The 19498-nt window shown below is 41.6% G+C and overlaps 1 protein-coding gene across 5 annotated transcripts in view; it reads right to left on the bottom strand.

Annotated features, from left to right (window-relative positions):
* Positions 1–19498, bottom strand: part of LOC144957181 (E3 ubiquitin-protein ligase UBR5-like) — a 104878-nt gene that overhangs the window by 20638 nt on the left and 64742 nt on the right. For all 5 annotated transcript variants that reach the window (XM_078888219.1, XM_078888222.1, XM_078888220.1 and 2 more), the window contains exons 35-41: positions 18071–18321; positions 16209–16458; positions 7418–9763; positions 4285–4585; positions 2614–2847; positions 1315–1531; positions 246–425 (exon numbers count right to left, since the gene is read on the bottom strand). In XM_078888219.1, coding sequence (XP_078744345.1) covers positions 246–425; positions 1315–1531; positions 2614–2847; positions 4285–4585; positions 7418–9763; positions 16209–16458; positions 18071–18321 — 3779 coding nt within the window. The remainder of the gene's footprint in view (positions 1–245; positions 426–1314; positions 1532–2613; positions 2848–4284; positions 4586–7417; positions 9764–16208; positions 16459–18070; positions 18322–19498) is intronic.

Below are 19498 nucleotides of genomic sequence, written 5' to 3' on the forward strand. Positions count from 1 at the left end.
CAGAGGAGAGAGAGAAGAGGAGAGAGAAGAGAGAGAAGAGAAGAGAGAGAGAGAGAGAGAGAGAGAGGAGAAGAGAGAGAGAGAGAGAGAGAGAGAGGAGAGAGAGAGAGAGAGAGAGAGAGAGGAGAGAGAGAGAGAGAGAGAGAGAGAGAGGAAGGAGAGAGAGAGAGAGAGAGAGAGAGAGAGAGAGAGAGAGAGAGGAGAGAGAGAGTTAGTTATACATATTATGACCAACTCTGACTCACATTGGCTACAGCCGTGTAAAAACTCCTGGCAACGCCACTGCCTTCTCCTGGCTCGTCCTTGAACGTGACCTTGACCCTGTGCACACATAGAGGGGGTCCAGACGTGTTGGTGCGACGGTTGAAGTAGGTGTTGAGTTGCTTGAAGGTTTGGGACAGGAGGGAGTTCCTCTCTCTCTCCACCTGGTGAGAGAATTGCCCATCAATAAACAAATGATGCATTCATTCAACTGATTACGACCCTACAAAAACTGACAAAAGAAATCTAATTTTAGCCAATCAGGGATGAAAGTCAAGGACAACTAATTTCCCACAACAACTTGTAAGGTTCCAATCCCAAAGTCAGTATTTTTTAAAATAATTTTTTTTTGCAGTAGGGTTCAACAGTCGTGACGTCACTTCCCTCGTAATGACGCACAGTAACTTAGTAACTGATTCTAAACTATCGGAACAATGGCGGACGCCCTTATAAAATACTTCTCAGACGAGCATAAAAGTGTATCCAAAGGAAAAACATAATAAATCTGATCATGTTTTGACTTTTATACATTCAGATCACATGACGTGTGAAAAAGTTCTAGCCAGCATATGAAGAATAAAAACTACCTACCAATTTCTTTGTTTAGAACCAAGCTACTGGTTGCTGGACGATGTGACATCAGACTATTGAATCCAAATGTCATTTAAAACCTTGTCAACCAATCCAAACTTTGAGAGAAAAATTCTGCTTTGGCCAAATTAGGAGTGGGGGTCCCGATAGCTCAGTTGGTAGAGCACTCGCTTCACACGCAAAGGGACCGACATCAATCCCGGGTGCAATCCAGAATTTTTCTGACCCCTCAGTACACCCAGCAGTGAATGGGTAGCTGAGTCTGTTAGATTTGGCAGAAAATACTTTGTGATAGACCAGCGTCCCATCCAAAGGATAGCAAGTAATTGCTATTGCCATTTCACACTTTAGAAACCGGCCATGAGCCTAATGGCTCTGAAGGACTACTTTATTTTTTTTTTTAATTACGAGTCAAATTTGTTCCAATCTGTACAACCTGTGACAAGACAAATTCCAACTGACCTCCAGGGTTAGATCCCTTTGTTGAGAGTTCCTCAGCTTCTCCATCTCTCGCCGGAATCGACCTTCTTTCACGGGAAAGCCGCCCAGCTCACTGACGACTGAGCCAGGCTCTGAGCCGACGTTGTCACAGAAGACACGACCAAACAGATCGAGGGAAAGTCTCCAACGGCCCAGCAGGATGTCATGTGACACGATCTGACCAATGGAGCTCTGGTGTCTGAAACAAAAACATGGCTATTTTATTTTATTTCCTTTTTAACTCTTTCAGCGCTGAGGCTATATTCACATTTCCGTCACAAAATGGCTGACACCTGATTGAGGCAGCATGACAATGACAAGCTAAGACAAAGTGACATTCAAATTCTACGCAAAACCTCAATTAAAATACCCCCCTAGGGCCAATTGAACATTCTGATGAAAAAAATGATACCATTGGTTCAATTTATAATAATTTTGTAGAAAGTAGGATTGGATTACATTATTATTTTTGTCTTTCAAGACCGGCTGCACTATGCGGCCATTGGCCAGTAGAACAAATTCTGCTCTGGCCGAGTTAAGAGTGAAGAAAAGCAACATTTATGATATCAAGGGGAAAAAAAACAAACTTTGTTTTGTTTATGAAGTTGACTGTTGGCGGAGACACTTGTAGGTCATATCAGGGCCTTGAGTGAGGAGAATGGTGTACACTTGACATATAATAGGCATCTATCTAAGAAAGTGTAAGACTAAGGCATATGGTTAAGGAAAGATAGGCCCAGTAGCATTGTACCCATGTGCAAGACATGAGGAAGGAGATCCCAACTGCTCCTATCTAAGATGGTTTCCAATTTTTAAAATTCACTTTTGGGTCTCAGTTCAACAAGGTCATTTTCATGACGGGAAAATAAACCAAAAATACAACCCAAAATTGAGCTTTTATATAGCGCAATGTCCAGTCAACGTGCTCAAAGTGCCAAACAAGAGGGCTCTAGCCAACAACACTTCACCTGTAGGAAGGGTCATGATGTCGCCTGTTAGGTGATATTACAATTTTTTTTCAGACAGAGACAATCGTGAGAGAATTCCTCTTGGGCCTTGAACCAAGGACCCACCGATCCGAATGAGATTGTCAAACAACTGGACCTTTACAGTAGTCCTTCACAGCCATTAGGCCCATTAGTTTATCCCCGGCTTCTATAGCGTGAAACAGACAATAGCAATTGCTTGCTACCCTTTAGATAGGGCTAGTCTATCGCAAAGTACTATCTGCCAGATCTAACAGTCGGCTCTACTATCTGGATAACAAGATGTTCATGTTACCTGAGGGCCGTTGTGGACAGGCCATTGGTCGATGTGGAAGTATTGGAGTAGGTGGCCGTCTCAGCAGACGGGGGTAGGGGAGGTAATGGGGCTGCAGCCACAGAATGCATGGCCGAGGGGGCTGGGCTCTGGTCACTGCTGGTCTCAATGTCCACCGTGTTAGAAACGTTTTCATTGGCTCCTACCAGGTCAATCGGTGCAGTCTCCATACTCTGACCCGATACAACAGACCCTCTGTGTGAGAAAATTGATATGAAATTGACAAAGCCTGTGTTAGAATCATGGGAAATCAACAGTCAAAATGAATAGATAAATAAATAAAGTAAGAAATAAATAAAAAAGATAAAAAATAATAATAAATAAATAAATAAAATTAATAAATAAATAAATAAATAAACATATGTTTAAGGGTGGGGAAGGAGAAGGTGGTCGAGTGGTGAAGGCATTGCACTGTGACTCAGAAGGTTCCAGGTTTGAGTGCTGCAGCCGAAATATTCTTGTATCATTTTACCCACTCATAACTGATCACATTCAAGTTTGCTTGACTTGAGTCTGCACAAAGACGGATGCTATGCCTCTCAATCATGGACAAACGTTTAAACTGGGAGAGTATCACACTATGGTGGGTACAGTCATAGAAATGGAGCTTTTATTTAGGGCAATATCCACTAAACGTGCTCAAAGCGATTTACAAGGAGTCCCTGGCCATCAGCAACACATAACACGTAGGATGGGACATGATGCTTGTTAGGCGATTTTACATTTTTTCCCCCGACAGAGACAACGCTGTTAATGACCAGGTACTCATTTTACACCTGAGTACAGTAAGCGAATGTGAGTAAAGAGCCTTTTCCAAGGACTCAACTATGCGCGGAGCGAGACTCGAACCCAGGACCTTCCGATCCGAAAGCGAGTGTCATACAACAAAACCGCATAGCCGCGATAAATTTGGTATGTGTGGATTTTGTAGACAATATTTTTCTCCCCGTTTTGTCTGGCATCGTCTCTTACCCCCCTTTTCAGAGTTCCATCCCACACCAGTGCCTGCTCCCTGGAGGGAAATCTAAAAAGGATAAGAGAGAAGGTTGAACACTTCTGTGTTTGAAACTTCTATGCAATTTTTCAGGCTTGTGTTGACCTAGAGGAGCTACTCTGTGACACAACACAGAAGAGAGGAACAACGCATAGGGAAGAATAGTGCGACATCAAAAATCTGGTTCCTATTTCATTGGAAGTGTAAAACTACTCTTCTGGGGGATTGGATAATACTGGATACACACCTTGCGTAATTCATCTTCTGGTGTCAGAGTGATTGTATCTTAATCTCTAGTCTAAATCTATGCTGGTCGTCCATAAAGATCACCCATCCTTGCTATTTTACATCCCGTAATCCTAAGAATCTGCCTATACACCCTGCTAATGAAAGTGATGTCACCTTCATGCAACTTATTCATTAATGGTACTCCGAAGGACTGGTTTCATACACACTTCCATGGATTTAGGAACCAAAAGAGTGGAGGGTTTGATGTCACTTCTTGTGTCTTCCCTAATATGAGCATATCTGATCATATCTAAATCATTGTCAAACAGGTGAAAATAGAAAATAAATACCAAAAAAAAAAAAAACCCAAAAAGTAAAAGACAAAACAAAACACTGGAACATGGACATACCCGACTGGTAGAGAGGCCGAGCTGACCTGTCCTTGACCCAATGTCATGACGGTGGCAGACGGTGACGTTGTGGTTGTGGCAATGGATGCAGACGACGGGGGGAGAGGGGGAGGTGGAGGCGGGTAAGGGGGATGGGAGGATGTGGAGGAGGAGACAGGAGAGGACCCTGGGATAGACGGGCCAGAGGAAAGGCTGGATGGTTGAGATCCCCCGTCCAGACCACTACTTCCCTGGGACAGCCCAAAGGTCGAGTCTTGTGTGGATGGCAGTGATTGTAGGGAGGACCGGGGGCTACTCACACCTGTGGAGGGAGGAAGACAGAACAGCCGTTCATAGAATCAATCATTGAATGTTCACACCTGTGGAGGGAGGAAGACAGAACAGCCGTTCATAGAATCAATCATTGAATGTTCACACCTGTGGAGGGAGGAAGACAGAACAGCCGTTCATAGAATCAATCATTGAATGTTCACACCTGTGGAGGGAGGAAGACAGAACAGCCGTTCATAGAAACAATCATTGAATGTTCACACTGTGGAGGGAGGAAGACAGAACAGCCATTCATAGAATCAAACATTGAATGTTCACACTGTGGAGGGAGGAAGACAGAACAGCCATTCATAGAATCAAACATTGAATGCTCACACCTGTGGAGGGAGGAAGACAGAACAGCCATTCATAGAATCAATCATTGAATGTTCACACCTGTGAAGGGAGGAAGACAGAACAGCCGTTCATAGAATCAATCATTGAATGCTCACACCTGTGGAGGGAGGAAGACAGAACAGCCGTTCATAGAATCAATCATTGAATGTTCACACCTGTGAAGGGAGGAAGACAGAACAGCCGTTCATAGAATCAATCATTGAATGTTCACACCTGTGGAGGGAGGAAGACAGAACAGCCGTTCATAGAATCAAACATTGAATGCTCACACCTGTGGAGGGAGGAAGACAGAACAGCCGTTCATAGAATCAATGAATGTTCACACCTGTGGAGGGAGGAAGACAGAACAGCCGTTCATAGAATCAATCATTGAATGTTCACACCTGTGGAGGGAGGAAGACAGAACAGCCATTCATAGAATCAAACATTGAATGCTCACACCTGTGAAGGGAGGAAGACAGAACAGCCGTTCATAGAATCAATCATTGAATGTTCACACCTGTGAAGGGAGGAAGACAGATCAGCCGTTCATAGAATCAATCATTGAATGTTCACACCTGTGAAGGGAGGAAGACAGAACAGCCGTTCATAGAATCAATCATTGAATGCTCACACCTGTGAAGGGAGGAAGACAGAACAGCCGTTCATAGAATCAATCATTGAATGTTCACACCTGTGGAGGGAGGAAGACAGAACAGCCGTTCATAGAATTAAACATTGCAAAACAACATTCATTTTTTTCAAAACTCGACTGTATTTCGTGATGTCAACACTTTATGTTACAGTCAATTCTAAGCTGCCACAAAAATGTGGAAAAAGAACAAAAGATGATTTTGTTATGGGCTGAAGAAGAATTTTGAGCCCAAAATATGGCATTGTTGTATTCATTGATGTAAATGACTTTGTACATATTTTACAAGGAGAAATTTTGGGGGGAAAATGTGACCATTCCCGTTTGTCCCAATATGGTGATTGGGGTTTGAAACCTGTAAACATTGACGAACAGTAGACAGACAGAAGACATTGATAGATGGGCCATTGAATGTAACACACATACACACACACACATTGTTACATCAATGGTGTATTAGACAGTCATCAAATGTAACACGATACATACACACACTAACTGTCACATCAAATGTAACACAATACACACAGGCAAATTGTCACACAGATGGTGCAAAAGACAATCCATCAAATGTTGTAACACGATACGCACACAAATTGTCACTTCTTTTTATTTTTTTAAAAGGGTAGTAAGTCGCTTGCAACACATTTAGGTCATATCAGTGCCAGTCAAAAGGAGGAAAATGGGACAATTAACGTATCCAGGAAAAAGTCTGATGGTGAAATGGAGACAAATCTCAACAAAGACTTGTGACTTCCTCCACAAGGAATTGAAGAAATGGGATGTCACTGCTGCATGATGGGAATGGAAGAACACAGATTGTCTTGGAAGCCATCAATGAAGTCTAGGACAATTTCAATACAACCAAATAGAAGTACATGGAGAAGCCAATTCAATTCCTGAGAAATGGACATTTTTTGGTTTTTGGTTTTTCTATTAAATACAGGGGGCTGTAACAAAATGTTCTCATCCTGACATACTCCACAAAAATGTGAGGCTGATAGAGAAAACCCGGGAAGAAGTCTTTGACTTTCCAAGATTTGTCTACAAGAGGCTAATCCTAGGAAGACCTGGGAGTCAGAAACTCAGCACATGTGGTTTGTTGTTTGTTTTTAAGGGTTTTACGGCAATTCAGACACAATTAGGTCATTTCTCCACCAGTAAAATGGAAGAAAAAGGAATAATTTTTAAATCTAGATTTACAATTTACAAGAAAAGTAAGACAAAGGAGAATTGATTCAAATGGAGAACATATCATCGGTGTATTTAGTTTGAGGTCACCTAAAAGTCTCATACAGACACAAGCATAGGATCCAGCTAAGAGGAATACACTCAAATGCTTCAGAAAAGGTATAGAGCAGGCACTTGTATTGACAATGATGAGAAATATAGGATATGGAGAAATGCCAGATGAAAACAGAGAATAAAAGTCACAGGGTCAGGGCCATACTTAAGATCCAACAATGATGAGAAATATAGGATATGGAGAAATGCCAAATGAAAACAGAGATCCCCATGACCTTTTATTCTCTGTTTTCATCTGACACTTCTCCATAGTCAAATGCTTACGTTATACACTCAAAACAACAAATATAACAAAACTATAACGTTACATTTTACAAGTAATCTCCTACCATGACAAAGACAGAAAGCAAGTTGGAAAACGGATACAGGGGTATAGAAGGTACAATGACCTTCCTGTCCACTATGGGGGGGGGGGGGGGGGGGGGGTCAAGAACACCACCCAGTCTGCACATGTAGTATAAGATATATAGGAATATGTTATGTAGTATAATAGTGAAATCCATGTAGTATAAGATAGGAAATGTGAAATACCTTGAGAGGACGCTGACATGGTAGAGCTACTTCCTCCATCAGTCGGTGTCGAGTTACTGGCAGTCGCCGTCGAGGCAGCCGTCATAGCTTGACTCCATAGGAAAGCAAAATGGATCTTAGGATGGACCGGATGGTGACCACTGCTACTACTACCACTTGTATTACTTCCAATTCCACTACCACTACTACCACCACCACCAGCGGCCACAACACCACCACTTCTACTACTACTACTACTACTGATACCAATAGCTCCTCCTCCACTACTTTCAGCAGCCCCGGATCGCTGCTGATGTTGCTGTAGCTGGTGGTGAGGATGATGATGCTGATATTGCTGTTGTTGTTGACGAAGGGCGTTATGATGTTCCTCTTGAATTTCCAACAACCTCCCCATGATGTGGGCAGTTGCAGAGGTAGACATAGGGATGTTTGACATAGCCGTGGTGGTGGTTGTCGTCGTAGCCAAGCTTATAGCACCACCACCACCACCAGCAGCAGCAGTGGAGCTACTGTTACTACTACTACTACTACTGCCACCAATTCCTTGTCGTGTATGAGCTGGAGGAATCGTGCTACTACTACTGCTGCTGCTGGTACTGCTACTGCTTCCAGGAACAACGCTGGTGGCATTTGACGCTGTGTGAACGATGACACTAGTTTGAGAAGGATCTGATGACGGGGATGGGTGAAGATGATGGTGGTGGGGGGGAGGAGGTGGAGGGGGAGGGTGTTGATGATGACTTTGTTGATGAGGATGAGACCTAGGAGATGTAGCAGAAGCAGAACTGCTGGGCGACCTTTGCACATATTGTTGTTGTTGTTGTTGTTGTTGTTGTTGAATGGAGGGAGAGGATGCTGAGATATTAATGGTGGAAGATATGGTAGTAGATAGAGTAGGGGCTGTGGTGACGGGTAGCCTTTCCCTAGAGGCGATGATCTCAGAGAAAGCCGAGAGAGGAGCTCTGGCCAGTTGATTTGGAGTTGGGACTGAGATGGACACAGTACCGGTACTACTACTACTGGCACCTCCTGCAGGGCTGATGTTGGATGACATTTCAGTTACTGGGGGCATGACGGACATCAGGAACGATTGGATGGAGTGACCGGTGGATCCAATGATGACACTGCTGCTACTGCTGGCAGCCTGGTTCGTGTCTGGCTGTTGGGCCATTTGAACTGCTGGAGATGAGGAGGAGGAGGGGGGGATATGGGCTGGTCTAGATGAAGATGGAGATGATGATAAAAGGGATGAAGATGAATCCATAGGTAGAGGTATATTGACCAGGGATGTCTCTGCTGGTCCAGACCGCTGGTGGTGTTGTTGTTGTTGATGTTGATGACGGGAGATGGAGTGATGCTGCTGATCCTGAGATCCGACACTTCCAGCAGCACCGACACTGCCACTACCAGCAGACAGGGATAGGTTGACGGCCACACTTTGTGGGAATGACAGATGGTGATGATGGGGGTGGTGGTGGGGGTGCTCTGGCATTCCACCACTGCTGATACTCCCATGACCTTGACCTTGGACATTGCTAACTACACCAGTGCTGTTACTATTGTTACTACTGCTACCTCCTCGGCTACCAGCGACCATCAACCCACTGCTACCCACGGGTGCAGCAGAAATTGGCTGAAACGCTGAGTTTCTCAAACTCCTGGCCAGCTGATATCTCTCATCCTCCGGCCTCGTGGACAGCCCAAGGCTTAGAGGAAGTTGTTGCTGACCTAGAGTGACCATAGAGCCTCCCTCTCCGTCCTTGGCAATGACCGTGGGTTTGGCTATTCCAAAGTAGTCTTCCCGTCTGGCATTTGGCTGAAGAAGGTGGGGCTGATCGGCCAGGGGCAGGGCCTCTACAAGAGGAGTGTGGAATGGGTCCGGAGGTGGACACCCCATGAAAATGGTGGAGTCGGATCGCTGGAAAAATGGATGTCGACGACCCAGCCTCATGGTACTGTCACTGTCCCCGTCATTACTCTCCGTGTCCATGGCCGACACACCACCTGGACCTCCACCACCACCGCCACCAGCCCCTGCACCACCAGCACCACTGTTGGACAAGCCGCTTGTATTGTTGGCCGACAGTTCCTCTTCGTGTTCTTCCTCTCCGTCGTCTGCATCCTGCCAGGAGGGGACGGAGATGCCGTCTCTGAGAGCATCCACGTCCGAGTCTGGTGACGTACGCATGTAGTAGATGAGAGCATCAAAGACGTAGGCAGCGTGTTTGAGAGCTGTGATATCCATGACGGGGAGGGAGTCCGAGTGTTCATCATGATGACTTCTCATGAGGGACAGGGCGTAACTCAAGAAATCCCGTCTAGCAGAGTTGCCGTCACCGATTGGAGCTGAAATAAAACGGGGTCAAAAATTAGTCATCTATTTCAAGAGATGAGATTAGATGGAAAAATAAATAAAAATAAATAAATTTTGAACATTTATAGAGCATATTTCGATGGATTAACCATGCTCAATGCCCTTCACAATGATTCATTTATCCCCCCAGCCATACGGAACAATATTTCAATTTCATAATGTATCAGTTGCCTGTTAGCCACCCTTTTTGTACGAGCACTCTAACAATACCCTCACTGCATATAACCAGATACTAATTCACGCTTGAGTCAAGTGGTAATATGAGTAAACACTGATTTTATAGCTTTATCAAAGTTTGTAAATGTGTGACTACTGGTATGACATTCCAATTGTGCGGCTATGTGGTATAGTGGTATGACACTCGCTTTCGGATCAGAAGGTCCTGGGTTCGAGCCTCGCTCGACGCATAGTTGAGTCCTTGGAGAAGGCTCTTTACTCACATTCTCTCACCGTACTCAGGTTTAAATGAGTACCTGGCCGTTAAGAGCGTTGTCTCTGTCCGAAAAAATTGTAATATTGTCTAACAGGCATCATGTCCCTTCCTAATAAATGTTAAATGTTGCTGTTGGTCTGGGACCCCTTGAAAAGCGATTTGAGAACGTTTAGTGGATATTGCCCTATATAAAAGCTTAATTTTTTGGGGGGAAGCTCAATTGGACTGGAAGGTTCAGGGTTCGAGTCACCATTATCTGGGATAGGTGAGTAAGTTCTATCCAATATAAACCATTTCATCACATCATATCATAATTGACAACATTTCCCATCAACCCACCCAAAGTTCTATCCAATATAAACCATTTCATCACACCATATCATAATGGACAACATTTCCCATCAACCCACCCAAAGTTCTATCCAATATAAACCATTTCATCACATCATATCATAATGGACAACATTTCCCATCAACCCACCCAAAGTTCTATCCAATATAAACCACTTCATCACACCATATCATAATGGACAACATTTCCCATCAACCCACCCAAAGTTCAATCCAATATAAAGCATTTCATCCATCATATCATAATGGACAACATTTCCCATCAACCCACCCAAAGTTCAATCCAATATAAACCATTTCATCACATCATATCATAATGGACAACATTTCCCATCAACCCACCCAAAGTTCAATCCAATATAAACCATTTCATCACATCATATCATAATAGACAACATTTCCCATCAACCCACCCAAAGTTCCATCCAATATAAACCATTTCATCACATCATATCATAATAGACAACATTTCCCATCAACCCACCCAAAGTTCCATCCAATATATAACCATTTCATCACATCCATATCATAATGGACAACATTTCCCATCAACCCACCCAAAGTTCAATCCAATATAAACCATTTCATCACATCATATCATAATAGACAACATTTCCCATCAACCCACCCAAAGTTCTATCCAATATAAACCATTTCATCACATCATATCATAATAGACAACATTTCCCATCAACCCACCCAAAGTTCTATCCAATATAAACCATTTCATCACATCATATCATAATGGACAACATTTCCCATCAACCCACCCAAAGTTCTATCCAATATAAACCATTTCATTACACCATATCATAATAGACAACATTTCCCATCAACCCACCCAAAGTTCTATCCAATATAAACCATTTCATCACATCATATCATAATGGACAACATTTCACATCAACCCACCCAAAGTTCTATCCAATATAAACCATTTCATCACACACTATCATAATGGACAACATTTCCCATCAACCCACCCAAAGTTCTATCCAATATAAACCATTTCATCACATCATATCATAATAGACAACATTTCCCATCAATCCACCCAAAGTTCAATCCAATATAAACCATTTCATCACACCATATCATAATAGACAACATTTCCCATCAACCCACCCAAAGTTCTATCCAATATAAACCATTTCATCACACCATATCATAATAGACAACATTTCCCATCAACCCACCCAAAGTTCTATCCAATATAAACCATTTCATCACACCATATCATAATGGACAACATTTCCCATCAACCCACCCAAAGTTCTATCCAATATAAACCATTTCATCACATCATATCATAATAGACAACATTTCCCATCAACCCACCCAAAGTTCAATCCAATATAAACCATTTCATCACACCATATCATAATAGACATTTCCCATCAACCCACCCAAAGTTCTATCCAATATAAACCATTTCATCACATCATATCATAATAGACAACATTTCCCATCAACCCACCCAAAGTTCCATCCAATATTGTTTTTGTTTGTTTTTAAGGGTTTTACGGCGCTTGCAACACATTAAGGTCATATAAGCGCCAGTAAAAAGGAAGAAAATGGGATAGTAAAAAGTTCTAGAATTACAATTAAAGCACAAAGAAAAGGTAAGACAAAGGGGAATTGGTTCAAATAGGGAACAGATGTAGATTCCAAGAGCACACCATCAAAGTACTTAGTTTGAGATCACCTAAAAGTCTCATCCAGACACAAGCACAGGTCCCAACTAAGAGGAACACACTCAAATGTTTATAAATCATATAATAATATGTAAACTAAAGATATATACAATTCATAACAGAGAGATGATTTACAAGGAAAAAATATCATCTCCCAAAACTATAACTATACATTCGACTGTTTCCCTCTCAACCAATGACTCCGACCAAGGTCAGGACAAAACCAAGCAATCTCATTGCAAGACAAAGACAGAAAGCAATTGGAAAACAGATAAGAGGGGATAGAAGACACAGCAAGTACCTCCCTGCCGCTATGGGGGGTAGGAACCCCACCCAGTCCATCCAATATAAACCATTTCATCACACCATATCATAATAGACAACATTTCCCATCAACCCACCCAAAGTTCTATCCAATATAAACCATTTCATCACACCATATCATAATGGACAACATTTCCCATCAACCCACCCAAAGTTCTATCCAATATAAACCATTTCATCACACCATATCATAATAGACAACATTTCCCATCAACCCACCCAAAGTTCCATCCAATATAAACCATTTCATCACACCATATCATAATAGACAACATTTCCCATCAACCCACCCAAAGTTCAATCCAATATAAACCATTTCATCACACCATATCATAATGGACAACATTTCCCATCAACCCACCCAAAGTTCAATCCAATATAAACCATTTCATCACACCATATCATAATAGACAACATTTCCCATCAACCCACCCAAAGTTCAATCCAATATAAACCATTTCATCACACCATATCATAATAGACAACATTTCCCATCAACCCACCCAAAGTTCCATCCAATATAAACCATTTCATCACACCATATCATAATAGACAACATTTCCCATCAACCCACCCAAAGTTCTATCCAATATAAACCATTTCATCACACCATATCATAATAGACAACATTTCCCATCAACCCACCCAAAGTTCCATCCAATATAAACCATTTCATCACACCATATCATAATGGACATTTCCCATCAACCCACCCAAAGTTCAATCCAATATAAACCATTTCATCACACCATATCATAATGGACAACATTTCCCATCAACCCACCCAAAGTTCTATCCAATATAAACCATTTCATCACACCATATCATAATAGACAACATTTCCCATCAACCCACCCAAAGTTCAATCCAATATAAACCATTTCATCACACCATATCATAATAGACAACATTTCCCATCAACCCACCCAAAGTTCCATCCAATATAAACCATTTCATCACACCATATCATAATAGACAACATTTCCCATCAACCCACCCAAAGTTCTATCCAATATAAACCATTTCATCACACCATATCATAATGGACAACATTTCCCATCAACCCACCCAAAGTTCTATCCAATATAAACCATTTCATCACACCATATCATAATGGACAACATTTCCACATCAACCCACCCAAAGTTCCATCCAATATAAACCATTTCATCACATCATATCATAATGGACAACATTTCCCATCAACCCACCCAAAGTTCTATCCAATATAAACCATTTCATCACACCATATCATAATAGACAACATTTCCCATCAACCCACCCAAAGTTCTATCCAATATAAACCATTTCATCACACCATATCATAATAGACAACATTTCCCATCAACCCACCCAAAGTTCTATCCAATATAAACCATTTCATCACACCATATCATAATAGACAACATTTCCCATCAACCCACCCAAAGTTCAATCCAATATAAACCATTTCATCACACCATATCATAATGGACAACATTTCCCATCAACCCACCCAAAGTTCCATCCAATATAAACCATTTCATCACACCATATCATAATGACAACATTTCCCATCAACCCACCCAAAGTTCTATCCATATAAACCATTTCATCACACCATATCATAATAGACAACATTTCCCACAACCCACCCAAAGTTCAATCCAATAAAACCATTTCATCACACATATCATAATGGACAACATTTCCCATCAACCCACCCAAGTTCCATCAATATAAACCACATTCAAACACCCCACCCCCAATCATCCAATTAAACATTACACACATATCATAACAAATTTCCAAACCCACCCAGTTTCAATCTAACATTTCTCCCCTATGCACCTTCCCTCGCACCAGTTTTCAATAAAACCTTTCACCACCAATCTAGGCATTCCATAACCCACCCAAAGTCAATCCAATAAACCTTAAAAATCATATGGAAACATTCCATCAAAAAATTCTATCCTAAAAATTTCACACCAATTGAATTCCCAACACATTTCCATCAACCACCCAAAGTTCAATCCAATATAAACCATTCATCACACCATATCATAATGACAACATTCCCATCAACCCACCAAATTCATCCAATAAAACCATTTCATCACACCATATCATAATGACAACATTTCCTCAACCCACCAAAGTTCATCCAATATAAACCTTTCATCACACCTTCATAATACAACATTTCCCATCAACCACCCAAAGTTCAATCCAATATAACCATTCATCACACCATATCATAATGACAACATTTCCATCAACCCACCCAAAGTTCTATCCAATATAAACATTTCATCACACCATATCATAATGACAACATTTCCCATCAACCCACCCAAAGTTCAATCCAATATAAACCATTTCATCACACCATATCATAATGACAACATTCCCATCAACCCACCCAAGTTCAATCAATATAAACCATTTCATCACACCATACATAATGGACAACATTTCCCATCAACCCCCAAAGTTCATCCAATATAACCATTTCATCACACCATATCATAAGGACAACATTCCCATCAACCCACCAAAGTTCATCCAATATAAACCATTTCATCACACCTATCATAATAACACATTTCCCATCAACCCACCCAAAGTTCATCCAATATAAACCATTTCATCACACCTATCATAATGACAACATTTCCCATCAACCCACCAAAGTTCTATCCAATATAAACCATTTCATCACACATATCATAATAGACAACATTTCCCATCAACCACCCAAGTTCTATCCAATATAAACCATTTCATCACACCATATCATAATGGACAACATTTCCCATCAACCACCCAAAGTTCTATCAATATAAACCATTTCACACACCATATCATATAACAACATTTCCCATCAACCCCCCAAAGTTCTATCCATATAAACATTTCATCACATCATATCATAATGACAACATTTCCCATCAACCACCCAAAGTTCATCCAATATAAACCATTTCATCACACCATATCATAATGACAACATTTCCCATCAACCCACCCAAAGTTCAATCCAATATAAACCATTTCATCACACCATATCATAAGACAACATTTCCCATCAACCCACCAAAGTTCTATCCAATATAAACCATTTCATCACACCTACATATGACAACATTTCCCATCAACCCACCCAAGTTCATCCAATTAACCATTTCATCACACCATATCATATAGACAACATTTCCCATCAACCCACCCAAATTCTATCCAATATAAACCATTTCATCACACCATATCATATAGACAACATTCCCATCAACCCACCAAAGTTCAATCCAATATAACCATTTCATCACACCATATCATAATGACAACATTTCCCATCAACCCACCCAAAGTTCTATCCAATATAAACCATTTCATCACACCATATCATAATAGACAACATTTCCCATCAACCCACCCAAAGTTCATCCAATATAAACCATTTCATCACACCATATCATAATAGACAACATTTCCCATCAACCCACCCAAAGTTCTATCCAATATAAACCATTTCATCACACCATATCATAATGGACAACATTTCCCATCAACCCACCCAAAGTTCCATCCAATATAAACCATTTCATCACACCATATCATAATAGACAACATTACCCAAAGTTCCAAATCTCAAGCGGCGTCGATTGTGTTCCAATGCCTGTAAGGAGTTTGGCTCCTCCCTGGCAGGGGGTGGGGCAGCCCTCTCCCTCTGGCTACGGCTGTAGTTGGTGTGAAGGGGATGTTGAGGACAGGAGGGGTCGCTGTTGTTGCTGAGGGCCGACCCAAATCGTAGCTGGGCCTCTGTGGAGTCCATGACGGCCACCAGCCAGTGCCAGGTGGGACGGAGATGTTGCTCTAAGTAAACCTGTGGAGAAAGGGTTGACATTTATTTTTTGGGAAAAGTCATTCAAAACAATGCAAGAAATATTCTACTTTCTGCCACAATAAATTTGGTTCAGCTACCAATTTGTTGATGCCATCGGACAGAGCTGCCAACTCCAACTGAAGAAAAGGTGTAATCTGGACTGAAAAAATGTGTAGTTTTGAAGGAAGGTGAAATTGTTCAAAACAAAGGCATTATTCATAAACAATACGTATCATCACAATCCCCTTCAATTGGAAGATTCGTCTCCACAATAAATTTGGTAAAGGCTATTTCTGGCCTAATAAAGCTTCTGGTTCAGGCTTCAGACAACAAGATAAGCAGGAAGTGGATGAAGTAATGCAGCTTTCTTCCATTTTCAGTGAGACGACATTCAGGATGAAGAAAAAAATTACTTAAATCCACTACACGACCTTGATGGCGACAAAAGTTTGTGATGATGTGGAATAAAAAAGTGTGATATGGAGCAAAAAACATAAACATGGAATTTGATTTTTTAAAACGGTTTTAAAAAACACGCCATTTTGGCGTATACTTGGCAGTTCTGATGTAACCTAAATGTGTTGCCAGCGCCGTAAAACCCTTAAAAACAAAACAAACAAACTTTCCTCTTCTTCATAAAAGCGAGAGGAGCAGACATTTATGTTGATGATAACAAGAAATGAAGTGATGAGAAAAGTGTCAGAAGACAATAGAGAATAAAAACTTTGCGGTGATGGGGGTTCGAACCCATGACCCTTGTGTTACTACAACTCTGCCTTTCCACAAGGGGGATGCTCTGCAATCGATGTCATTCCAACCGTCCAATAACTCGTCCGAAAATTGACAAAGACAGAAAGCATGTTGGAAAACAGATATAGGTGGATAGAAGACACAGTAAGTACCTCCTTGTCCATTATGGGAAGTCGGGAACCCCATCCAGAAGAGGGGGATAGATAGAAATAGATAAAACAGCAAGGCATGATATAGTGGAGGATGTGAGGACTGAGGCTGGACATTGACAATAGATAGCCCAGAGAAAATGTATGAAAAAAACGATATCTGTCAATCAAGGTAGTGACCTTGACTGTTTGATTTTTCTATCCCATTCCCCTGGTTATTCAAGCAGCCAACGGGTTGCTGGGTATGTAGGATCCAGCAGTGAGTACTTTGTGATAAACTAGCATTCTATCTAAAGTGAGTACTTTGTGATAAACTAGCATTCTATCTAAAGCGCTGAAAGCAATTACCATTGCACATTTAAATTAAATTAAACGTGCTCAAAGCGCTTTACGAGGGGTCCCAACAGCAACCCTTGACATATAGGATGAGACATTATGCCTGTTAGGCGATATTACAATTTTTTCGGACAGAGACAACGGTGTTAACGGCCAGGTACTCATTTTACACCTGAGTACGGTGAGAAAATGTGAGTAAAGAGTCATTTCCAAGGACTCAAATATACGCCGAGCGAAGCTCGAACCCAGGGCCTTCCGGTCCGAAAGCGAGTGTCATACCACTAGACTACAAAGCCGTTTAATGCTACAGAAATCAAAGAACATGACACAAGCTGATGACACAAAAAAAAAAGGGGGGGGGGGAGGGGGGAGCTAACCTGTAGATTGTATTCCTCCTGAGGACTGACCTCCAGCACCCGAGGCAGGGAAGGCGTGAGGGCATGGAAGTACGGCAAGACGTTGAGGAGATCTGTTATCTGGCGGATCAGGATACCAAAGGCCCTGGCAAGCTGGGATGCTGTAGTCGCCATGGTAACAGGGCTGTCCTGGTTGGTGACGGTGGGAGGGGCTGTGGTGGGGACACCTCGACGCAGTGAGGAATGATTGATGTAGATGAGGCTGTTACCGCCTGTGGGTTTGGACAACAATGTCAGAAATGATATGGAATATAAAGCTGTCAGAAGGTGTGGACTATAAAAAGGAATAAACAAAAAGGAATAGAACAGCTTCAAAAAAGGAACAAAACACCAAACAGGGAACGTTTCGGGCTCAAACCCCTTCTTCAGCCAACAAAAAACAATGAAAACCTACTAGATACATTACCAAAAAGCCGGAACATTCCAAGACTTTTATAAATAGTGGACAATTTCTCTGACATCGATCTGGTTTTAGTCATGTATTTTTGTGTTCATTGGGGGTTTTTTTTGTTGTATTGGCTGAAGAAGGGTTTTGAGTCTGAAACATTTTGTGCTTGGTATTTAGATATTTTTTAGAAGCTGTTCTACTCATTTTTGTTTATGACTTTTTACAGAAACTAAACGGTCCACTCAAATATCATCCAAAATACCAACCAATCATCAGGCACAAACCGTCGGTCCACTCAAATATCATCCAAAATACCAACCAATCATCAGGCACAAACCGTCGGTCCACTCAAATATCATCCAAAATACCAACCAATCATCAGGCACAAACCGTCGGTCCACTCAAATATCATCCAAAATACCAACCAATCATCAGGCACAAACCGTCGGTCCACTCAACTCAAAATAATCCATTCGCACAAATTCACCAATACCAATACCACATCATCAGGCACAAACCGTCGGTCCACTCAAATATCATCCAAAATACCAACCAATCATCAGGCACAAACCGTCGGTCCACTCAAATATCATCCAAAATACCAACCAATCATCAGGCACAAACCGTCGGTCCACTCAAATATCATCCAAAATACCAACCAATCATCAGGCACAAACCGTCGGTCCACTCAAATATCATCCAAAATACCAACCAATCATCAGGCACAAACCGTCGGTCCACTCAAATATCATCCAAAATACCAACCAATCATCAGGCACAAACCGTCGGTCCACTCAAATATCATCCAAAATACCAACCAATCATCAGGCACAAACCGTCGGTCCACTCAAATATCATCCAAAATACCAACCAATCATCAGGCACAAACCGTCGGTCCACTCAAATATCATCCAAAATACCAACCAATCATCAGGCACAAACCGTCGGTCCACTCAAATATCATCCAAAATACCAACCAATCATCAGGCACAAACCGTCGG

The sequence above is a fragment of the Berghia stephanieae genome, chromosome 11 (assembly GCF_034508935.2).
Source record: "Berghia stephanieae isolate SIO BIC M18660-M18661 chromosome 11, UCSD_Bste_1.3, whole genome shotgun sequence".
In the NCBI taxonomy this organism is placed as follows: Eukaryota; Metazoa; Mollusca; class Gastropoda; order Nudibranchia; family Aeolidiidae; genus Berghia; species Berghia stephanieae.